General features: G+C 37.1%; 2 protein-coding genes across 3 annotated transcripts; both read right to left on the minus strand.

The window, feature by feature from the left end:
* Positions 1-8,276: 8,276 nt before the first annotated feature.
* Positions 8,277-12,508, minus strand: dhx58 (DEXH (Asp-Glu-X-His) box polypeptide 58). 2 transcript variants are annotated; one of them, XM_028041824.1, is made up of 12 exons: positions 12,378-12,508; positions 12,087-12,287; positions 11,789-11,993; positions 11,514-11,704; positions 11,313-11,426; positions 10,620-10,752; positions 10,309-10,494; positions 9,958-10,208; positions 9,541-9,852; positions 9,264-9,454; positions 9,072-9,171; positions 8,277-8,977 (listed from the first exon to the last, which is right to left on the minus strand). In XM_028041824.1, the coding sequence occupies exons 2-12, from the start codon at positions 12,261-12,263 to the stop codon at positions 8,792-8,794; spliced, it is 2,046 nt and encodes a 681-aa protein (XP_027897625.1). In that variant the 5' UTR covers positions 12,264-12,287; positions 12,378-12,508; the 3' UTR covers positions 8,277-8,791. The 2 variants fall into 2 exon arrangements, with proteins under 2 accessions (XP_027897625.1, XP_027897627.1); XM_028041826.1 differs by having other exon boundaries at positions 12,087-12,284; positions 12,378-12,491.
* A 2,555-nt stretch (positions 12,509-15,063) lies between these two features.
* Positions 15,064-24,497, minus strand: kat2a (K(lysine) acetyltransferase 2A). Its single transcript, XM_028041823.1, has 18 exons — positions 24,226-24,497; positions 23,814-23,937; positions 22,545-22,690; positions 22,367-22,456; positions 22,103-22,284; positions 21,813-22,004; positions 21,513-21,619; positions 20,984-21,088; positions 20,478-20,614; positions 20,117-20,325; positions 19,902-20,028; positions 19,271-19,381; positions 19,040-19,183; positions 18,817-18,931; positions 18,703-18,739; positions 18,530-18,593; positions 17,161-17,245; positions 15,064-16,822 (listed from the first exon to the last, which is right to left on the minus strand). The coding sequence occupies exons 1-18, from the start codon at positions 24,448-24,450 to the stop codon at positions 16,629-16,631; spliced, it is 2,394 nt and encodes a 797-aa protein (XP_027897624.1). The 5' UTR covers positions 24,451-24,497; the 3' UTR covers positions 15,064-16,628.
* Positions 24,498-25,010: the final 513 nt, after the last annotated feature.

The raw sequence follows: 25,010 nt of genomic DNA on the forward strand, positions 1-25,010 counted from the left end.
AGCTCCGCATTGCCAAATCTATCCATGAAATAGTTAAATGTGATTTTTATTTTTTCGTCAGAAAGCAAAACGTTTGGCTGGAAAATTTTATCACTGAAAAAAATATATATATTTTGTAATATAAAACTGTTCCACCATGAATTGTTGGGCCGAACAAAAAGGAAGAAAAAAAAGATTTATCTCTAAACAGGACAAGATTTACTGAAATGATATATTTACTATCAATAGTAGTGAAGAGCAGAATTATGAACACTGTTCTCTTGTCAAAACATGCTTGTTTTCAGAGGTATTCATATTTGGAAAAGGATTTTCTGCAGTATTTGAAAGTACAAACACAACAGGGTTTTTGAAATAACAACGCTGTCTTTTGTGTTTACTCCTTTCTTTCTTGTAGCTGTTTCCAGGGCGCACCATCAAACACTTTACCGCTCTTCTTCATGGGGTCTGAGACTTTCAGGAGTCATTTTTACATTTTGCAGTACTGTCTAAATGTAGAGCACACTTTAAAAAAGTGTTTAGTGCATGTATGAAAAAGAAAACATGATACAATAAGATGTATCAAAATATTTAGCAAGTGTATGTTTCTATCCTGATGTTTCATTGAGGTTGTTTGGCTATTATTAATCATTCTCTTAGGTGCAATCGAGGAGCGAAATATGCTGAACTTGAGGAGCATTAAGGGACATAAAAGTGACCCACAACAGTAAATATTTAGGTGGCCTGTCTACTTTTCTAGTCCACAAAATCACTCTTAATAAATAGTCTTGTTGTACAGGTGTTGTATATTCATAATGAACAATGTATGGCTTGTGTGACAATTTTGCATTCTAACTTTTACCCTGGAGAAAAAAAAAAGGACAACAATGGAACAATAAAAAAAGCTTTTTCTATGATAAAGTCATGTCTTATTTTTTGCAATTAATATAGTTGTGATTTTCCATTTCCAAAGTGCATTTAATACAGCTTGATTTGAAGACAGGCGGAGATCAAAGGTAGGAATAAACATGGATAGGCAGAACTATCCAAATTCAAATATATCATAATTGTCTGAAAATCTGAATCACTCCCTGGAGGAGCCACTTTTAAACCAAGAACAGAACAAGTAAAATCTCTCAGATTTTCTTCTTAAAAGAAGCACTTTAGCAAGACTTCAAGTAGTGTTGGAATATTCAAATATATTCACAAAGTATGCAACAGCACAACTGAAAAATGCTAATTCTGTTTTCCAGGTCTAACAAAAGAGCAGAAATTGACTTGTTAACCTTGCCTAAAACTACTTTGTAGTTCCCAACCTACAACAAGTTCATGCTGTCATTATAATTCATCAGCACAGGGAAGAATAATATGGGAAAGTACATCCTTTGACAAATATGAAACAGCACATTCACTGATAAAAAAAAATAAAAGGATTTATGCCCCTCAAGGCACAAAGAAAAAGCAAATCCAATTTTGTTTCCATTAAAGTTTTACTCTTAACTATAAAGTAACAAATGCTCTTTTAGGACTGAGAGAGCTCTGTGTAATTCACTGTTTTCTCTGAACTAGAACAGAACCTCGGATGCAAGGGCGATAGAATGTGTCAACTTGAAAACATGCTGCAGAAATCTTGAAACTGAATTTTCGCAAGGACATAATAAATGTGGTCACCTTTTCTATTGATTGTTTTAAACTCCTCTTGTTCCTGTGCTCTCAACATCCACACTCTGAGTATGAGTCCCCCACCCTTGGGTTCATTTCCGTACTCAATGTCCCAGCAAGTCCTGATGGGTTCCACATCACCCCTGTCCTCCACCTCCGCTCCTCCCTTCACTAACAATCTCAAGATCTCTGTTTTTCAATTTCCTGAAGCTCTGCAAGACAATGGAGTGCTGCATCAAAGGCCTGCATCAGCCATCTGATAGCTCACTTCAGCAAAACACGGAAAAAAAATCATTCTAACAGACTCTCATCCTGTTTTATTTAGACAGTACGTTATTATCTTGGATTTTTCATTTTCTGCAAGTTCTCTAATGTGGGCTTCAAAATTCAGAAAGTATGCTCTAAGGAGCTCAAACTGAACCATGGAAAGACACCAACTGACCTAAACATACATATACTTTTTTTTTTAACAGAAACATCTGTGCAGAATACAAACCTGGAAGGCAGAGGAGACCTCTAAGTCAAACAATGGGCTGTGCTAAGATCCCGTGGGACTTCCAGATACAAACCGTCAAAACAGTAATGGAAAATCTACTGGACACCCTGAGTTGTTCAACTTCAATTTCTGTTGCTCTAACTGAGGTGTTGCTACAACAGATCTTCTGGGTGGAGATCTCAGAGGTTGTTCCTGGAATCTGCTGCAGCGATTTGGAGTAGTAGCTAATGATTGATTCACTGATGATCAGTGGCACCATTCAGGTGTTTTGAGCCCTTGGTATTTCTCAAGTTTATTATCTTCCTTCTTCTTGATGTTGCATGATAATTTATCCTCAGTTTTTTGTTCTTGACCGGGGAGATCTTATTTTGATACAAAATGCAGTTATTAAATAAAGGTGGTTGTTATTAAGGGAGAAAGCAAAAATCCAAACCTTTATGGCTCTTTGTGGAAACAGTGATCGCCTCTAGTGTCTTTCCTTTCTTGTACACCACAACTATCCAATCTAAAAGAAATCATAGAGTCCCATGTGTGTATCCTGGTTAGGTGGAAGAGTGAGTTATTTTCTGACAATTTGATGGAAACTAATGGGGAAAAGGTGGCTGATCTATTTCTAATACTGCATCTAGAGCTACTCTTTGTGAAGATCTCGCTGAGAGAGTTCAGACTTATAGTGGACACTGAGCATATATGTGTTTGCATGTATTCTGTATTTATCCTCTGGATTTACACTGATTTCACAACATTGTTGACAGTCTGTAGTGAATATGACGGTGAATATAACCCCACGTTTATTCATTTTCTTTTTGTACAGTCACAATAACAGGAAAATGATGCTCAGAACAAGATAATAGAATAATCCTGAAGGTATAGAATTACAGCTGGATCTACTTTTGGTTTTCTTAGTGTTGCTGTTTCTTTAACAATAGATACATCCTGTCAGCACTGTGTCTAACATTGCGCTCCTGCTGCGCCTGAAAATGACTTTCAAATAGCTTGATCAATTTAATTGGCTTTACTGTTGGACAGATGAGGATAGATAGACCATTAGCTATTCAAAGAAAAGATTGACAAGTGTTTTTTTAAAATAATTACAAGAGCTGATGGGAGAGTGAGGGGTAGACAAAGAAAGCTGGCCAGGGAAGAGGAAGAGAAAGGACACACTTTGTAGAAATGAGCCTGCTTTGTTTCCTCTTCCTGGCACGAGTCAGATGTTCTGCCATTCTCCATCTGGTGAAGCAAGGCTCCCTTTTCTCATTCAACACAAAACCTATCATTTGTACATTTGTGGATAGATGGGAGTCCAAAGACAGGAATAGAAATTCTGAGGGACTCTGAAAAAGAAGGGGGTGTGGTGGCAGAATGAAATTTATTCAGCATGAAAGCATGGCTTCTCTGATAATAAAATGTTTATGAATAGTATATGGTTACTTTCCATGACAACAGTCAAAGTTACTCAATATGTAATCCTAGGCTTTTTGCTGCAAGATGTTACCACCACTCACAGGATACTTTTATAAGCAAATTAATACAGTGGAGACTAAAGTGGCTGAGGTTGAGGTGACGCACTGTTGTTGCAATTTTGCTTACAGAGCAGCTGGTTGCATTGAATTGAGAGGTGTGGTAGTGACATGGACCTCATCTTAATTGGATCTGTCCGAACTCACCAGCAGTTAATTTACTGCCTCTATTAAGAAAACCTTCGGCTTTGTGATAAATGGCACACATAAATGAGATGTTCTCACTGGGGTTGTTTTGGTCATTGGTGATAATCTCTGTGATAAGGATGTTAATTCATTGCCAGTATTACACAAGATACAGAAATGAAGAAGATTTATTCTTCTTACCTAGATATTTTAATGCATTTTTTAAGTTCCTTATGCTTTTTTAACTTCATTTCTAAGATACAGGATTCAACTAAAAAAGAATCCAGATCACCAATGGTCTTTATTTCCCAATGGAAAGATTTATTTTTGTTAAAAAAAAAAGTCTCATATGTTTTTCAAAATAAATTTGTATTTATTTTCCAGAAGACGTTGCATCAGAAAAAGTATCCATCAAAGGACTTCCCTCTAATTAAAGTAATGATGAAGATGTTGCACAGGCATAAACTGCAAACAAATACTCTTCAAAGTAGCAGCCTCACGTTTTATAAGGGAAATCACAGTGCAATAAAATAACGATTCAGACTTACACAGGTTCCCTATGAGATAAACAAGCAATCAACAACGTAACGGTTTCTAAATAAAGCTAAGTGCTTTTTTTCTATTTTCTATTTTTTTTTTTGGAAGAGGGATTACAACAGAAAAAACAATCCAATATCCTGAATAAATATAAACAGGTTAAAATTTTGGAGCAATGTAAGGCAGTTCTCTGCTATGTGTGATTATTTAGAATGCAAAAAAAAAAAGTTATGTAAAATGGGTTTGGACAGTACAAAGTAAGGTACAATCAGAATTTCTTTAAGAATTGTCATCTTTAAAATATAACCATCTTTCAAATACAGTACAGCTCAGTTAACTGGAACTTTACATTTTAATTTTTTAATTTGTGATGTGAACAGATTTTTAAATTTTTTTAATTATGAAGCGCAAGCTATAGTGGAATAATTGCTTTTATTATTATCAATGTAACTTTCAAGAAGTTACAGCGATGCAATTCAAACTTCACACAAGCTATTAAAAACAGTTTTTTAAACTGTAAAATGTGATGCAAAGGCCACGTCCAGTATAATAAATAAAAGAATGATTTTAAAAAGGAACAATTACATAAATTTTGCAACAGCAAATACACCAATAAGCTGACTGATCAGCTGCATATATTCTACAGAACATCATTTTAACATTTTATTATATTTTTTACACTCAATTATCTTTTTCTTCTCTGTATAAAAATTACTCCAGTGAAACTTTGGTTCGTACAGATTCACTAAAATACAATATATTTAAACTTTTGCCATCATTCTCTCTCCTGGAAATGAGACAGCAACTGAAATGAATTTACCGAGGTGGTTGGACTCAGAGATGAGGGCAGAAAGTCCATCACCTTGATGCCTCCTGGCGACCTAACTTTGGACATTTTCTATGAACATTGGGAGACTGACAACTTACTGGACCGACTATACCCCCTATCACCAGGAATGAGTTAGGTGAGTTGTTGTTTTCAACCTTCAACCATTTCTTTCTTTTGGAGTTTCAATGTTTTCCCTTTTTAGTACAAAAACAAATTGCCTGCCTGGGGCAATTATTCACATAACATAACAAAGTTCAGAACCACCCAGAAGATGTTTTATCCACTTTGACAAGCTTTGGCTTAAAATAACTTCCTGTAATTGATTATAGGAAGTTATAATCGAATATAACGTCGATTATAATCGAAAAAACCACAGATTTCTAGTGGTTCTCAAAAATCTGACCTTTAGTTTTTTTCCACACATTTTAAATATACCTCATTGGGATCAAACGCTGATGGTTGGGGGCAAATTTACTGCAGAACATTTCTGTTTATCTATTTTTTCTTTTTAAGTAACATAAGTATTCAGTCAGTCATCGTTACTAACATAGTGAATAAGGACTATTTGGCTGATTTCTGAGCTTACAAAAATCCTATAAGGACAGCTCAATAGTTGTGCTTTGATCTAAATGTACCAATTAAAAGTAAAACACTTGGAAATCGAACAATCTTACAGCTGTTTGCCAGTTAGTGCGACAAAAAAGCTACAGCAAATTCCTTTTGAAGTAAAGAATAATTAGGAAGGCAAGTCTGCCTCATATAAAGCAGAGGAAAACAAAGGAAGTAGTAGACATATGTTAGAGCACAAAGTCTGAGTTTACCTTCTCTGTAATGAAGCATGAAGCATGAAATGGGCTGGTTCACTCTTGACTCACACCAGACTTACAGGCCACTACAGAAAGCTACTGTAGATCCTCGTTTATTTTACTACAAAAACTTCAGACGTATTTTAAGATGTGGGATTTCAATTATCTGAATGCAAATGAAAGCATTAATTTAATTACTACTTAATAGTGTTGTGTAAAGTTTGAAAAAAAAAAAATCTGTGGTTTTCTAAGTGCATTACCAACACGCTCACAAAAGATTTCAAAGATGATAGTAAAATTCTCTCCACCTCAAAGATTCCAGACATAGCTGATCTGCAGATTTAATTCTCACAGAGTGACCAGGTACTTCACTAGTCTTTAAAATCAAAAACATAGCCGGAACAACAAACGTGCCAACAAACAGAAGGACAAATCAGGTGTCCCAGAGAATTGCATCTCTGAAGGTAACCCCATCCTTCTCTGCTGCCATGAGAAAACCAACGGGTTAAGTTGTTTTGCCTCTACAAGAAGGTCGACAACCTCACAGAGGGCAACTGGGCAGAGTACAGCTGCCCGTGTCCTGGACCATGGAGTGTGTGACAAAATTGAAAATAAAAAAGCAAAGATGTGCTCTAACCTGTAGACAGAAGGAGTGTTTCTTTTGTGAGACCAATTTGACAGATGACCCAGGAGATGTGACTTCTGTCTGCAACCACAAAACGGAACAAGTGATGTGTTTTACAGTCATTATTGTTGTAGCCAACAACAACAAAAAACAACAACACATCTACTATGTAGAGCTCCAGTGAAATCACACATTTGGGGTTTTCAATTATATTGTTGTTACCATTTGAAATAAACAAACTGTTTCAAAAACAAAAATTGAGCTCACACATTGGGATTTCTTAAATTAATACAAGGGTAGATTATATTGAAATCAAGAAGAAAACTTAGATGTTACTTAGTAAACTACACTTCTGCCACAAGCTGTTTGTAACCAGAGTCAAGGTTAATCCTTGCAGGTTACTGAAGGGAATTTTAACTACCATACATGTTTCAGAAGGGATTCACCTAAAAAAAACAACAACCTTTTTTGCAAATTTCACAATTTCTGAGATTCAACTGGCCATGGCCCTGTTCAGAGAACAAGGCAACAGGCTCCACATTGTTCAGTCCAAAACTCTAATCACCAATTAACCAATTAAATTTTCTCCAGCAAGAACGTCCAATTACACATCACATAATCATAACACAACGATAGCTACTATGCTGTTTTCTAGCTTGTGCCATCAGCTGGATGAAACTGCATATTTCTTATTCATAGGCTTTCTGTGATGACATGGAAAAATATTCTGGCCTGCTTTTGCACACACAGGTGTGTCTACATGTGTGCATCCTGGATTCCAGAGAGTAGACTCTATTGTGTTTGTAGCACAAACACACTCAACCAGTCTCACATAGCTACAGAGAGAGAATGTCATCTGTTTCTCATGTACTCCAAGCTGCTTTAATTTCACAAGACAGCTAATTGCAATTTGGATGCATAGGGCGTTGAGTTGGGGGGGGAAGAGGAAGCAATCAGCGCTGATTGTAAAAGCTTGAGCTTGATCAGAGAGAAAATCATCCTGCATGGCTTCCCTCTGCTCACCAACATCTGAGTCAGGACTGACAGCGAAACAGTCTGTTTTTATTGTGATTATGTCCATGAAAGCAGCTCTGATTTCAGCTCTCGGACAGATTCGAAAGGATTAAGGCAGATTTGATACTGCAGGGCCGACCCATTTCTGTCCCTGCCCGGAGAAACGCTCAAAGACATTTCATAGGTCAAAGATGAATCTGTTCAGCATGTCTTCTGGACTAAAGTTTGATAGTTGTATCTTTGCTGATTTTTAATGAAAGCGGATTCATGTACAAAGAGAAGCTATTTCAAGCTGTTAATATTAACCACAACTTCCCATTTTGAATCAAAGAATGGGGATTTTAAAAAAGGGTCAACAGTGGTTTAATTTCAATCTTGTGTGATAAATATTCATAAAAAAAATGAACAAGTTATTTTTCTTCAAACTGAACTGACTACTTTTGTGTATTGTGTCTTAGGAGGTCCTTCACTAAAGGGAGAAGTTCAGGGTCTCTCTTCAGAAAATACTGTAAAGATTGTGATCATTCCTCATTTTTTGTTGTTTGTTGTAGCACATGTTTGGATTAAGAATCATTTCTGCTGCTGAAGGCTCTCTGAATCTCAGTGATCCAACGCTCGTAGTTTGGAAACAACTTGGATTAATCGACACTGCCACCTAGTGGAAAATCAAAGAACAGCTTCAAAGGAAATTTAATTAAAAAATTTATTTCCGCTTTGAATTGGTTTAAAACGTATACATGAGTGAAGAAATATAAAGCATTCAAATTCATTCTTTATTGATTCTAAATGTTTCATTCCTACTAAAGTGTCTGAAAGAGAATTCATGTAGAGTCCTGTGTGAATACAATATGTTCAGCAAAGCTTATGCAACACCAAAGATAGTTTTCTGCTTTGACTTTCAATGAAGCTGAGGAAAAGCGTATCATATGTGCAGCACAGGGAAGACCTTGGGCATAAACAAAGCCGTCTCGCTAATTTCAAGCATGATCAATAAGCAATGGGTTTTTAAGCTTCTATCTCACTGGCCCGCCAGCACTAATATGACTTAACATGGAGTGAAATTTTTTTTTTTTTTTAAAGGATGTGCTTATTTTCAAGCACCTCCGACAGTACAACAAATTTTGACCATATCCCTCTAAAAATGTAGAGGAAACAAAAAGGAAAATGGAGTCAGAAAAACACACTGAGCTTTTCTATGTCTTAATCAAACAAGTCTGGGAAGTGGTCATTGCAGTACTGTTCAAATGTAAACTCCTCGACCATAAAAGGAACATCCTTCCACTTTTTAACTGTGACCCTTCCTTCAGGTGTCTCCAAGGCAAAGTTCTTGATGGCAAGATTTGGAAGTATGGCTACCTTCTTGTATTTCATTTCAAATCCCCAATCCTGTAGATGAAAACAGAAGTAAGCCTCAGATTCCAAAATAACCACCATCAACTGTAATGATGATTTGTATTATTCATCAAAGCACCATCTGTACCTTGTTGCAGTTGCCATTATTACAGCTGACTGTGCATCCAGGCTCCCAGTCCTCAAAACGTTTCTCTAGCACCACCTCTCCACCCAGTTTGTAGTGATTTCTAAGCGAATATAGAAGCAACATTTAGGACATGAAAGATGTTTCAGTAGGGTTTACGTTGGACATCGTGTCTTTGGGAAGAGGTGAACTCACTTAAAGTCAGAATTTACATTGATATAGTGTGCATTTTCAAGAAGTTTAAAGTCACTCCCAGATGCCACTTGTGCAAAACAGTTTCTGCACAAGATCCTGATGCTAGAAGCAGCATGTCGGTTCTTCTTCTCCGTTTTACGATCTTGTAAAACTTTATTCATAATAATGGTCTGTGTTTGAATTTCATTGGTCTAAAAATTGTGAAGAAAAAAAAAAACAGAAATTGTAAGCAGCAAAGAATAATATAGCAAAAAAGGAACTTTTGTTACATCCTCACCTTTCTGCGGAACTCATGCTCACTCATACTCTGGACCCTAGCGATGGCTTTTCCAGTCAGCTCTTCCAAGTATTCGTTGATGCGTTCTCGGCGGATCTCCCGTCCGCCTTCTTGGGCGACCACTGAATACTGGCTGTCCCTTGCTCGGGCACGTCCACTGGCCTGCTGCTGTGCAATCTCATTCGTAAGGAGTCCATATCGTACCACTAGGTTGCATTCAGGGATGTCGAGGCCTTCCTCAGCCACACTGGTGGAGATCAGGAGGTTCAGTGTACCATTTCGGAAGTTGCGGATTGTGTCTGCCTGCTCATTCTACAAAAAAGCATAAAATATGTAAAAAAATAAAAAATACATCTTTGAAAAGTTGCTAAAGAGAGGGAAAAGCTTTTTGTTTGATTGAATCTTTCATAGACAAACCTGTGTCATATAAGTGATGCCATTACCAGCCCCTGTAAGGATGGCAGCCTTTATCCCGGCTTTCTGCAATGTCCTTTTCTTCTGGACCCAGTCGAGGAGGCAGTGGGTGCTCCTGCGAGTTCTGGAAAAGAGAATGCCCCGAGACTGGACATCTGGACCGAACTGGCCAAGGAGAGTGCTCTCAAGTTTTGCCATTTTTGGGTTCTCAAAGCGGGAATCTGTAGCAAAATTCTTCAGCTCCACCTGATTCTCTGTATCAAAACAAAAAACATAGCACAGATAGATATGTTTGTATAATGAACATAGAACTTCAATGGAGGCAGAAAAACAAAACAAGCTCAGAATTCCCACCTTGAAAAAGTCCCACCAGGAAGTAATCTGTCCCATCAATGGCCGTAGTGACTTTTGTGTTGTAGAATTCCTCCAAAGAGCGATATGCATCCATCATTCGCAGCGTGTCATTAATGAGTAGAGCATCATTATACTGTCTCAGATGGAGTGCGCATTGTGCCAAGAGCCTGTTGTCCTCTCTAACTCCTGATCCAAAAAGATACACATGTATTAGTATAATCAATGAAATGCGATGCCCTCTTCAAGGATCAAATAGCTTTTTATCAGTCTAAAAAACAATGAAACAATTAAACTGAAGTCAATACTCTTACCTCGTTGCTCCAGAATCACAACATCTGCCTCATATTCTTGTGTGCCACACTCTCTAAGCCTCACGTCAGAAGGAAGGTTCATGAATCCGTGAATCTGCTGCATCATCCACTTGATATGGTCTCCAAATGGGTCCTTTAAGAAAACAGGTGCAGTGAAAACAGTGTTTTAGGTCAACACAACCAGCTTTTGAGTGTGTGGCGTTGTATTTGATACATTTTAAGGCCCATTTTTCAAACAAATATAAATTTGTGAGCATGGAGTGTGCCTTATGGGGCCCAAAGCCCAGTCCCCATGAAAAGAAGTGCTGATATCAGTTTAGGACCAAGGTGTCCTAAATCTAACCTTGAGCCTAGGGACGTTTATAGAATATATATTATAGAATATATATATATATATATATATATATATATATATATATATATATATATATATATATATATATATATATATATTTATAGAATATAAATTAATTACAAATGAATGGGAGTCAATGTAGAGTCTTTGTGAAAATAGAAAAACATGCTGCCTGTTCATGTGTGTGTGTGACATGCCATCCTGGGTGGTGTGGAATATCATCCGTTAAAAGGGCCTTGTGTAGCAGATACTGCACCTCTTTGTGACCTAACTTCCTAAGTTAGCCAAATACTAAATACTGTTTGTCTGTTATATTACATAACACAAAATGTACTTACTGCTGCTCTCTTCTCCACAATGTCAAAGGTCTTTTGGGGCCGGGGCACCTTCTCCTCCAGCTCAGGAGTGTAGTTTTTAGTTGAGACAATAACTGAGTCTAAGTTGGCACAGATCTGAAAAATGGAGAAGAAAAAGAGTAAATTTCAGTAGAAGTTAATGATAATAAAAGAGGTAAAATCCTGAATTTTAGTTCATCTGACCTCCAGCACATGATTCACAGCATCTTCCAGGACCCTTGCACCTCCTGTCCCAGGTGAGGCAGTGAGACCCAGGATCTGTGGTATCTGTCGTTGTCCTTTCAGCTTTTTCTCCACGTAGCATCTCATTATTTTGTTGTAGACTGACTCCTTGTGGGTGTGATGGCACTCGTCGATTATCAGTAGAGTGATATCTGAGTGCAAACATAAATGGAGCATGTGGTTAGGTTTCCTCAGCTCCATAAGCACCATGAAGTTTCCTGTTCAGCTTCACAGACCTGAGAGCTCAACGTGTTTTGCCTCCTCCTTGTTGATCAAAGCATTATACAGGATCTGGGCTGTGCAGATGATCACGTCATTGTCCTGCACCACTATCCCGAAGAAATCCTTCTCCTGGCTGTCACCACTGACTTTCATGAGTCTATAACCATTACCCAGATAAGGCTTAAACTCTTTGGTGTAATGTTGGTCCACAAGATGAACCTGTAATTATGAGTGGATTAGAATAGTAAGTAAAGAAATGTGTTTAAATACATACCTTGTGTTTCTCTTTCTCTCTATTCATTGATTGAGTACCTTGTTGACCAGCACCATCACTTTAGCATTTGCTGTGGTCTCCAAATGCCTTCTGGCTACATAGACAGCAGCTCGGGTCTTTCCACCTCCAGTTGGAAGCCAAATGATAACATTTTCTCCCTTCAGTGCCCTTTCAACCACTTCCTTCTGGTAGGAACGTAGTTTAAACTCTGCCATCCTGTGCTTAGTCTTAGGAAGCTGCTAAATACAGGCATTTTACAAGGGGAGCATAAAGGATTTAATTATTCTCATTAATCTACGTTAGGAAGTAAGAGAAGCTTTAAAACTTACCAGTTAGGAGTGATAGAGGACAGTTCTGTGCTTTCAGCTTCTTTGTCTTCTCTACTGTCATTTCACAAGGCAGGTGCTGGGGTTTTAAATAGTTTCGGTGTGACGCTTAAACTGGAAAACGAAAGTACAAAACATCTGACCCAATAAGTGTGGCCCTACTGAGGGAGTTTCTGGAAGAGCAACACTTTACAGTCATTATGCAATGACACAAGAAACCCGATCCTAACACAGAGAAGATTTTTTTACAACCTTCATTTGAAATAAAATATTTTCCTCACATGTACCTATGAATTCGGTCTACATCTATTTATTTATTATGTTTGTCGGCAGAAGTTCAAATCTGTTAAAAGTTCTACTTCCTGGTCAGTTCGATGTACCCTAACCGGGCCCCTCTCTTGTTCATACAACAAGAAAACAAAACTTACAGCAAGTTTCTGCTCATATATAAAATATTCAAGTCTCTGCTTGTTCCTGCAAATTGTTTTTATTTGCTTTAGTTACACTTTTAATCACTTTCTGATTACATTATTGTTCACAATTAAGCTTGAAGTAATATAAAACATCATTAATATAACAAAAAATGTTTCAGTAGCATCAAGTTCAAAGAACAGTCAGAATAAGTATAAACAGCAATAACAAAATAGGAATATTTGGGTACATTTATAAACAAACTGCACTGAGTAAACTGAAATCTTTTTTCTTTTTTTTGATTAAATTCACAGACAAATCTGGAACCATGATAAAGAAAAATATACTATATTTACTTAGCACCTAGTAAATATACTCACAGGTGTCAAACTCCAGTCCTCAAGGGCCGCTGTCCTGCAACTTTTAGATGTGCCTCTGCTGCACCACACCCGAATAGAATAATTAGATCATTATCAAGGCTCTGGAGAACTGATCTACACAAGAAGGAGGTAAATAAGCAATTTCATTCCAGTGTTTTGTACCTGTGGCACAACTAAAAATTGCAGGACACCGGCCCTTGAGGACTGGAGTTTGACACCTGACTTAGACCATAATGTACAAAAATAGATATCTTCCTGAATGCACAATGTTTAGAACAGTTGTTTGATGGAGTAATTACAAGAAAAGCTGTATGGAGAGCCAAATGAGAAAAAAAAGAAGTAAAAAACAAAATCCTAAGCATGTGGAGTAATTCTCGCACAAACTTGATTTAATCCAACCTGGGGTGCTTCAAACGTTTAAAACTGCTAACATATCTGAATGGCCACAACAGTAAGACTTTGCATACAGACCCTTAACAGCAGTGCATGTTTGTTTTTCCTTTTGGGAAAGTGAAACTTAAAGCCTTGCAGCAGAGAAGACACAACTATTTAGTTAGCTTTTGCAGTTTCGGATTTATAAATGCTGAAACATTTGTTTAAACACAAATGACACTAGATCATTCTGTAGTTTCTTTCAAAGTATCCATTGGCACTAGGGCTGAGCGATATGAGGAAAATCTATTATCCCAATATTTTTTGCTATTTTGTGGTTTACAATATAACAAATATATATCACTCATCAACATATGTATCAACATATACTCGATACATTGCCCAGCCGTAAAAATTTAGAACAAAGTAATTTTGTGTTGGACATTAGCTTATTAGCTTATCACTTTATGTCCAATAATGACGCTTTAATGCCTAGTTAAACCAGAGCTATTTGCAAACTAATCTGTAGGAAAGCAACTAACTTTTGAAACACCAGACCCATTAGCAGTGAAGTCAATTTATTCTGCCCAAGTCAAAAAAAACAATAAAACTTAATGGTGTCTAATGTATTCTTTTGAAATGTTGGGCAGATATTAATGCCTTTTTAATTAAATGGGCACAATCAAGTACGCAGATACAAAAATGCGGCAGGAAAGGCACATCCATTTATCCTCTAACTTCTCTGAGATTGAGTAGCAGACAGATCCAAGAAGGGAACACAAACATGTCTTCCCAGCTGACTCTGGAGAATCCTATGGTTACAAACCCACAATGGAAATATGCCTCCCAAAATTATCTATATTCCAAGTACTTTTTGTACTTCCTATATCAAAACCACAGACATCAACACTTGTGAAATGGAAGGAGAAATCTAAGACATCAGCCAGTTTTCACTGCAATTGATGACTCTCCACAAGCTTTGCACATTGACATTTTTCCCTATCAAGCTTTGTAAATTAAATCCAGTGAAATCCAGTCAGAATCCATAGAAAATTTCTGTCAAAACCAAGATGGGGCTTCTGAACCATTTTTTTAAGAATTAACCTAGAAATGGTGGAGGTAACTTTCAGCATATATGTGGTATGTGAATCTTTTGGACAGAATCCCTATCTTGCAACAATATGTGAGAGTTGAGACATAGACACTCTTTCTCCAAAATGACAGGACCAACTTTACAGCAAACCAAACCTCACCCCATCATATTCAATCTCTCACACGTGAGGCATGGACTACAACTTAAAATGGATGATAAAGGCTTTACAGATTCAATAATTGTCACACTATACTAGTGTGACAATTTCTTTCACTATAGTAGAAAGAAAAAAATACCTTTATACTTTTTAGAACCAGAATTTCCATAGATGATTAACCTCTTGGATGACCTCCAAGTTAAATCACACAAGTTGATGCTTTTCTTCAGGGTAATTACTGAGTGAGTCAGAGATGGAAATCACCTGAAAACATGATCAAATACTTACATAAAAACTTATTTATTGTCATGAACAGTTTTACAGTAAATGGCATTCAATTCAACAGCCGGAAGCTTCACTCCAACTGAAGCTTTTTTATTAAGAGATTGAAATGCAGCATAGGTGGATTTAAGGTGAAATTGCGTTATTGAAAACCCTGAATAATGCAGCACTGACATCACTTCAACAAAGCTCTTAAGTCATTCAAGTACAAAATAAAAGATTATCACACACATACAGTGTCAATGAAACATTCAATACGCTGAATCAGTCAGCATTTGACATTTACCTCCCTGAAAAACTAGATGCAGCTCAGGAAGCACTTTGACACTGACCAATAATAAAAAATGGTTTATAGGTAAATAGCAAATGTATAAACAGCAAAAACAAGTGGGTTATTTTCTAAAAAAGGAAAAAATGTAAACTGTTATGAATTAACATCTACTTCGGGTTGTGTGCAGTCAATATGGAATTAAACCAAAGTCAAGTCTTCCTGGATTTCTTCTCCCCACTTTGTTTGCATCTTCATCTTAATAATCCAACAAAAAAGTGTGTGTTATGTTAAACATAGTACTACTTATAACATGTTTGAGAAAACTGACTACAAAAAAAAACTAACCGGTGCCATCACCTGCTATTCACCAATACAGGGATTTTTTAAAGCTAATAATGAGACCTTGTAGTGAAGTATCTGGTACAAAACCTTGCTAACAGAATGACGCTTGGAGAGCTTCTTTAATATCATGAAAGTGCGTGATGCTGTGATCACAAAAATGTTTGTTTTCTGGAAACTGCTTAGTTTGGCACAGGAAATATTTAAAACCAATTCCATGCCTGGAAGTGAGGCCAAACATGTCCTTTAACTTCAGAAGAAGATTCATCTGTCTGGAGTAAACAATGCCTTAAAAAGCTGTTTCCCTAAATGATGATAAAACTTATTTCTCTATAATCCAAAAAAAAAAAAAAGACCACCAGTACTTGAGGGGAAAAAAACAAACACTTTTTTTCCATGTTATAGCAAACAAAAATCTATTTACATTTTTCAATTAATGACTGATTCAAGTGGACTCAATATTTTGAGTGAACTTTCACTCTCTCCAAACAAATCCTCTGAGAAGGGCAATCTTCACGTCTGTGAACTGGCTGGGATGTTCAAGTGTCTTTCAGTAACAGAAGGCAACGTGGCTTTAGGTCCCAAAGTCCAGTTTTCTAACATACACTGGCTCCTGTGTCTTGTTTTATGCAACTAAACCATTATTCAATGACAATAAATATGAATCAGTAAATAACACAACAGAAGCAGTTTTAAATCTTGGACCTGTAAAACTTTGGTACACTCAATGAGGCATGAATAATTCACATTATTCTCCCACTGAGTTCTGGGAAATGCCACAAGATGACTTGAAGAAGATGTCAGTTTGACACTGTTAATGCTCAGCTGACTGTGATGCCTTTCTTTTCTTAAGTCCCATAAATCCTTTCCAAATTGTATTGTTTTCATACATTTTTCTTACCCCAGATATGACGAAAGCTGGCAATATTTTTTTCACATAAGCTATAGTTCATTTCTCTATCAGGCCTCCATCTTTTAATTTGAAGTAGAAGAACTTCTCCAACGTGTTGGCACACTTGCAGTACTCGCTGTCTGGAGGGTTGTACTCGCGACAGTTGCTGATGATTCGCTGAAGATCCGCAATAAAGAGCTTCTTGGTTACATAGTATCTGTTCTTGAGTTTCTCTGTCATGGTCTTCAGGTCTCAATGTAAAAGTAAAGAGAAACACTTAATAGTGCTAAGGAAATCCAGGAATTCCAAAATAAGACACAGCATATATACATTTGCTAATTCTAAGCCAGTCCAGGAAAGAAGTGGATTAAAATATTTTTGAAAAAAATGACTTCAAGATCTATTTACTACATAAAAATAGAATAAAAAAAAATAGTGAAGAATTTATCAAATAAACCAATAGGATATGCTGTTTTAAATTTGTTTGATGCAGTTTATATTTCGTGAAATACCAGGCTTTGGACATTTAAAATAAGAATAAACATATAGATGATGTTAATCTATTAAAAAGAGGTAGATACTCTCTTACCAATAGGAAAGCGGATGACTTCATAGTAATCAGGAGCTTCAGATTTCTTCACTGGTTCCATGAAAGGCCAAGCATCAGGATGAGTCTAACAAAAAAATAGAATAAAATCAATTTACTACATAGCTTCAAAAAACAGCTTTATAACTCCACACTTTTCTAGACCCAGAATTCCAGACTTTCTCGATGGCTTTAAAAACATTTTGAACCAGTGAATATAAAACATTTACCCTGAAAATGCTTGTGCTGTATCAAAAAATCAACAGCAAAATCAAATTATTCAAAACACAAGGATTTTCACTTTATAAGAATTGCGTAATGTGTAAAAGATTTAATGAAACAAAGTGACAAATTTGACAAAGTCTAATTAAATTATATTGAAATATTACTTTACTGTGGCAATCACAAAGCTCCATATGTACGTCAGGCATATTTGTAAAGGGCTGGTTCAGACTTTCCAACTTTAAACCTAGAAAATTCTTTATCTAAGGAAAAATTTAACACTTCCTCTACATTTTTAAATCAGTTATGCAGTGTAATTGCATAAAAAATGTTCTTTTTTCTTTTCCTTGTGCTTCATCACAGAACACAACAAACTGAAAAAGTTAGGGCACTGCATGTATGAGTGGCACACTATTGGCTATTGTAATGCATTACTGATAATGTGCTAATGCTACCACAAAGCAGCTTTTATGCACTAGCTGTCCTTATTAATTATTCATTGGTTATATTATAAATTATGTGCTTTATTCTAGAAACAAAACCTTTGCAACTTCTCAACTGCTTCTGAAACTGTTGAGAGGTTTCAACTTTCAGGCTGCTGCAAAACCCTAAAATTGGCCAACAATGGATTTGACAAAACAAACGGTGGAAATGTTCATTGTGTTGTTATGGTACAAAATTCTGAGGTCTTCTATCCAATCAAAAATGCAGAAAAATGCATTGTCTGCATGTTTTTTAAGTTTAATTTTACAACTCAGAAAACAAAATATTGATGGTAAAACTTTAAATGGAAGCAGTGATATAAGCATAAAGTGCTTTTCCAGTTTGCTGTGAGCAAAGGAGAAAAATTATGCTGCAAGTACTTTGTATCAGTCATTCTTAGTCTTAATGCAATTATTGAATAGAAAATTTAAGATATTTTGAATTCCTGAAAAATGATCAATTCTAGTGTACAGATTGGTGAACATGTGGTTTAAGGAATATGCTCAGAAAAAGCAAACCTTTGATATTCTATATTTTCTTGTTTAAAACACTGAACCAGTTACAGAAAATGATTCATACAAATTCTTTACTTTTCAAGCCAACGTAGAACCATTTTTATTAGTCCCAGTTTGGTTATTTTTGTTTTCTGTTGGCAGGTGATTCTAACCTTTATTTGTGCCAGAAGGTTCTTCAGCATGTTGTGAAGCACATCAGGGTCCTTCACCTCTTTCCTGCAAAAGATCAATGGTTAAACTATAAATGATGCAAAGACTATCTACATGCAAATAAAAGATTAAAAAATGGGTAAAATAATCAATACAGCCTATAGAAGGTGTTTACCCTTTGTCCTTGCTATTGGGTTTCCAGCCTGTCTCTCCTGAAACAAATACAGATCTTAGTCATATGATGAATAATTTAATTGTACATGTCAGCTTACACTTTAAACACACTCACTTATTCCAGGGATGCTTTCCACTGGGATCTGTCGCACGCCCTCTTTGAAGCAGGTCAGACCTGGGTAAACCTTTCTGATCTGACTCTGTTTTCTCTCAATCAGCTTCTTTATAATCTAGAATGATCAAGCCAAAATTGGACATAATAAACATACAGTATTACAAACACAGATACACTCAAAGCTGGTCTTTTTTGCAATAAAGATATTATCATCCTTACACACCTCCTTCTGTCTTTTAATAATGTGCGAAAGCTCTGTGTAGGGGATCCTTGGGTTTAGCTCACACTCCATCAAGGTTGCTCCCTCATAGTCTTTGATATAGCCCAGGTATCGACCCTTGGGCACTTTGATATCTTTGGAAAAACCCTATATAGAAAAAAAAAATAATATTAAGGATAAAGGACACATGAATCAACAGAAGCACTGATAATGGACTTGCTGTGCCTCCAGTACCTGCTTTTTGAAGTAGCCAATGGCATACTCATCAGCATAAGTGAGGAAATAAAGGATGTTGTGTTTAATGTGATATTCCTTCAGGTGGTTCATCAGGTGGGTGCCATAGCCCTTTAAAAAAAGTAAACAGATAAGTTGCTATTATTTACCGAGATGTACAGATGTCAAATAAAATATCTTGCAGATCTTCCCACACTGTACTCATGTAGTGCTTTTACAAACTAAACTTGCCAATTCCTTTAAATCTTAAACATCTTTTCATTTATCTATAATGATATAATCAGTATTCTCATTTTCAATCAAATGTATCAACAGGAGGTTCCTGATGGTTTGTGGGCCATATGGAGCAACCTAGTTTGCTTATGACTTGGGCCAACTTTGTCCAAACACAAACACCAGCAACTCCAACTTTGAATAAACCAAAATGTTTCATTTTTTTTTCTAAAATCAATGTTTTTTACTGATCTTGTTAAAGTCTGAATTTAAATCTGATTGAGATGTTACAACGTGATTGTTAACAGGGATGCATGAAAACTCTCCAATGAGGCTGGAAAAAAAAATAAACGACTGAAACTTTTTTGAGCGCCAGAAAAACACAAGTAATGTGGAAGGTAGTCCAGGTCATAGTTACCTTGACTTGTTCGTTGGATGTGACGGCACAGAACACAATCTCTGTGAAGCCCTGAGTGGGGAACATCCTAAAACAGATGCCTCCAATGACGCGGCCATCTTTAATGAGGGCTAAGGTTTTGTGCTTCCTGTGAAAACAGGGATTGTTAGGGAAGGTTTGCCAGAAAAAAAAAAAAAAAAGATTACAAAAAATAAAGTAGGAGAACATTCACTTACGGGTCAAACACGAGTCGTGTTATGTACTCTTTGGGCATGCGAGGTAACTGATGGGAAAATACGTTCTGAAGGCCAACAAGCCACATCAGGATCTTCTTGTTGGACTTCTGGGAAAGGGAGTTTCCGATAACATGGAACTCAATGATGCCCCGTCTCTCTTCTAGTCTGGCTGTCTCGTCACGAGCAGCATTAGGTGTCAGCAGATTAGTCTAGAACCATTAATTATCTGTTAGTACTTTTGGTTTTTTATATACATAAAAACTACAGTGGATTGCAGTCATTTAACATAAAGGGAGAAATATTTAGTAGATTACTGTAAATCAAATGATACTAATTGCTGAGCAGGTTTAGTGGGACAGACCTCCGGTCCGAGCATAGCAGCAGGATCAGTGATCGTCATCATGACTTCATTCACCAACTCCATAGGAATGTCCCCCATCACACGGATCCTCTTAGCATCTTCCAGCGTCAATGCCTCTGGAAGTTTGCGTTTGTCCCCTAAAGAGGAAGTGACATTTTTCAGGTTAAAACAACAATTAGGCCTTTTTATATTGTTCATTTTTGTGAAAATATTTTCATATTTTAGGCCAGACTGCTATATTTTATGAAATCAAATACAATTTTGTGCACACCGCCTTTCCAAAAAATAAATTGCTATCTGGATTTAACTAACCAAATAACTACAAGGCTAACTGTTTCTAATTTCTTAAACAATCACCTCTAAAGAGAAATCCTGGAAAAGGTGTTAGGCTGTTTAAGACGGGTCAAATCATCGGCATCAAGCAAAGTAAACATCTATCTGCAGTTCTTTTTTTAGCCGGGCATTTTTAGCTTAAAGAGTAAACCAAAGGAGAGTCAGTCACTGACCTGTGATGGGCTCTACGCCTCCTGTATCCGTACTGCCCTGAGAGGAGGAGCTGTTCAGACATTTGGACAAAGCAGGAGACCCGGACGCTGAAGCAGGACTGATCACTGCAAACACAAAACCACACAGTTACAAATCCACACAACTTTGAGAACAGCATAACTCTGCACTTTATGTCTGTTAGACCAAATATATTAACCTCATATAATTTCCACATAGCTTCTGTTTTTCTAAGGTATTTGAACCAATGAATACTCAAAATCAAATTTAACAATACGGAGAAATGAGGTAAGGAGCTTAAAGAGGTCTCAAGACAATTTGAAATAAGCAATTCTGCTAAGTGAAAAAAAAATTACCTACAATTGGAGGAGATTTAACAACTTTTAGGATGCACAGGTTTGGCCATGCACACGTTTGGCCAAGCAGAAAACCCCGACATGTCATCGCAGGACCATTAGTGGGTTCTTAAAAATGTGTTTTATTCTTATAATGTCCATTTCAATCAAATAAGCGACTCCAGCACAGCCTCACCTGTCTGATGTCCAATCTGTGTGCTTTCTGAGGCAGGCATGGTGAAGTCAGCCTCCCATATCGGTGAATTTTCCCCGTAGATTTCCTCCTCCAGCATCGACAAGAACCTGGAAACAAGCATCCATGAATAACTGATCTATAAAGGATGATAAAGAGACTGCAATCTAAATATTCAACATAAATACAGAGTGATTTTTGAAAAATGAGAAATGTAAAATTATATAGAAACTCATCAACAACCCTGTTGCATCTACATTCAGAAGCCACATTAAATGGCAGCATCGGAGAAGCTGCGCTTACTTGGGAAAGTGAGTAAGGATAAGTGTGCGTTTCTCTGGCAGCAGTTTGTCCTTCTCCACTCTAAACTTCTCCAAGAGCTGGCGGCGAGTAACGGTAAAGATGGACTTGAGTAAGTTTCGGCCAAACACCTGCGTGGTCTCGTAGCGAGGCAGGCTGTCATTACTTTGTGGGACGTGGCAGTAGCACAACCACCTGGCAGCAATGGAGATCAAAACTTCTGTTAAGCATTGAACCTAACATAGATCAGGAAAATAAACACATGCCTTCTTTTTGTAAACTCCTGCACACACCTGGTGTAGTCCAACTTGTATGCTGTTGCATCGTCTTTCTGGGTGCGCTGACGATATTGCGTCGGTGTCTCAAGCTTCCAGTAATTCAGACATATGAGAAACATCTTTGATAGTTCAAACATGGTCTGTCTCTCCCTTGGCGCAAGGTGGCTGAACTTGTACTGTACGAAATTCAAAACACCCTGCACAACAAAAAGGAGGACAAAATTACCAAAACAAAAAATGTTCTTGAAACTTTCTTTGTTATAATAAGCTTTGTATTACCTGCTCGATGTTGGGCTTTTCAAACGGTGGACTTCCCAGGGATCCCTCCACAACAGGCTGACTCATCTGCAGGATGCATTTCCTCAGTAGCTTAAGGGAAACAAGGGAATACATTGATCACAAAGCTGTCCACTGTGGCAATTAAAATCATTGCAGCTGAACTGAAGCACTGGCTTACCTTGAAAAGGTAGAAGTACACTTGTTTGGTATCAGTGTCCTCTTCTTTGTGTACAGACATGAAAAGGTTCTCGACATCAACCACCATCCCCAACAGCCTGTTAATCTCATCCTCAGACACATTCTCCAGATGGGACACATGATCAGCTGTGGGACAAAACATCAGTATAAGTATTCAGTCTCCTTACCGAATATCTGCTAAGTTCAAGGTGGATAAAAGATCAATGAAAGGGTTTTGTAAGTAGATATTCTTTTTTTTATCTTGAATATAAAATCCATCTCAGCTTGTCCTTTTGACACTAGTTTTTAAAATGGCTTAAATAATAAATCACTATCTCAGAACAATCCTGGAAGATGACATAAAGAAGCAAATGAAATGTAAGTAAAATAGTACCAGGAACAGAACCATGTGGAACCCCAACCTTAAGATTTATCAAAGACTATTTTAAGTTTCAACTTGCCATGGCAATAATAAATATTATATTAGATTCAAACCAATTAAAAGCTGTATCTGATATGTCAGCCCAACCTTTTACTGAATGGTCCTCATTATAAAATCCTACACCCCTAAACTCCATAGTATTATTGTCTTAAATTAAGAACATTTCTAACCTATTTCAAGTTCAATGTGGATTCGACTCCATCGCAACACAAGGACAACTTATTAGGAACTTTGAGGAAGATACCTTGACATGATGTTTGCTATGAAATGGGCATATACAATTACACTGATGTAAATAAAGACTTACTCCTTTCACTAGAATAAAGGCTTTAGATGTAGTTGGTTACAGTTTTATTTGCCCTTACCTGTGATTTACATATTAGAATTTTGAGAATTTTTTTGTTTACACACACGCATATACATATACTAAACTTGTGCATCACACCCACATAAATGATGTGTCCATATGAGACATTTCTGGTTATAAAAGGCAAAATAAAAAAGAAATACAATCATCCAAAAACACTGTCTATATATAGACTGTAAGAATATGTTTTGTTTGTTGTGTTTTTTTCCAAGTCCATGAAACTACAGTAGTAATTTGGGATAATCTATGAATACATTGGAGCAATTTAAACTGTGTGGAACCCACTTAAACAAATACTCTCTGCAAAAATAGAAATATCATTTCTTGTGTATGGCTTGGTAGGGACAAAATAACCAAATCCACATTGCAGGTTGACCAATTATAATTTCAGAAATGTAACTGGTGTTTAAATGCACAGAGCTCTGCATGTTATTCCGAGAAGGGGTCTGGTTAGTTTGTACCCAGTGCATGTCCACAGCTGCGGCAGGGCTCGCTCAGACTGGCTGCTTGCTGCTGCAGATCAATCCGTGTAGCTGAAGGGGGGTTTGGGTTTTTCCATCCATTGCACTTGCATGTGTCACTGGCCTGAGAATAAAAACAAAACAAACCACATGGGCGACTTAAATTGCACACCAATTCACGTTTCTGCAAGCCAATAACTGATATCAATTAAGCTAGCCGAGGAAAAACATCCTTTCACAAGTTTGCGTTTATTTTAAATGCCCATTTCTCTGCCAGAGCAGCTAGCTACAACGCTGTACAGCTACGCCGATAAACTGTGTTAATAGTTCGTTATTATATAGGGTATATTAAATATGATACAATCACATAATTGCTTTGTTGTTGCAAACTTTGGCTAGCCATGTTAGCTACCTTGCACGCGGAGAATACGCCAAGTTTCTCAAGCTTTTTCGCCCATGGAAAAGCTCGGACTTGGGCTTTCTTTTGGCTCGCACGCTGTTGCTGGCTAAGTCCTGGTCTAACCGGGTCGCTGTTCCCTGTACCGGAGCCTGCTGCTGCAGCACCGGATGCCGCTGAGCCACTCGACTGGGCTTGGAGAAGCCTGGGCTGTAAGGCCTGTGTAGCCGGGTCCGACATATCCACGCTGCGGGTACAGACTCCCTCCGCTGCTGATTAGCTCATACGCTGCCTTTAGGTGCAGTCAGAAAAATGAGTTTTCCATATACAGACCTAAAAGTAACGTTTACCTGGAGATTGTGTTATATTCAAATAATAACGGAATCTCACGCTTAATTTAAAAAAGTAAAATTTTATTTGTAAAAAATAATTTATCCTATTGTAAAATGAGATAATCATTTCCAGCAACCTACAGGTTTTCAAGTCCTTACCGACCCCTAAAGGGAAAAGAGGGAAACTGCAACACAATTTACCGTTTTGAGCGTGGAAGTGGGCAGGTGTTAATAACGTGATCGGTTGGCTTTTATTTAAAACAGGAAAGCAATTTTTTCAAACTACTGCAAAAATAAGTCAATCCTGTTTCTTTAAAGTTTGATATTTTAATATGCAAAAAGAGAGCATACACATGCAACATGTAGCATTTTCAAAATATCTAATGATAAAAGTAGCCTACGTTTTAACTGTTTTGCCTTTCACCACACAGCGCTGGGAGTATTAGGACAATATAAGCTGCTTACTTA

Source organism: Xiphophorus couchianus, chromosome 16 (genome assembly GCF_001444195.1).
Source record: "Xiphophorus couchianus chromosome 16, X_couchianus-1.0, whole genome shotgun sequence".
Classification (NCBI taxonomy): Eukaryota; Metazoa; Chordata; class Actinopteri; order Cyprinodontiformes; family Poeciliidae; genus Xiphophorus; species Xiphophorus couchianus.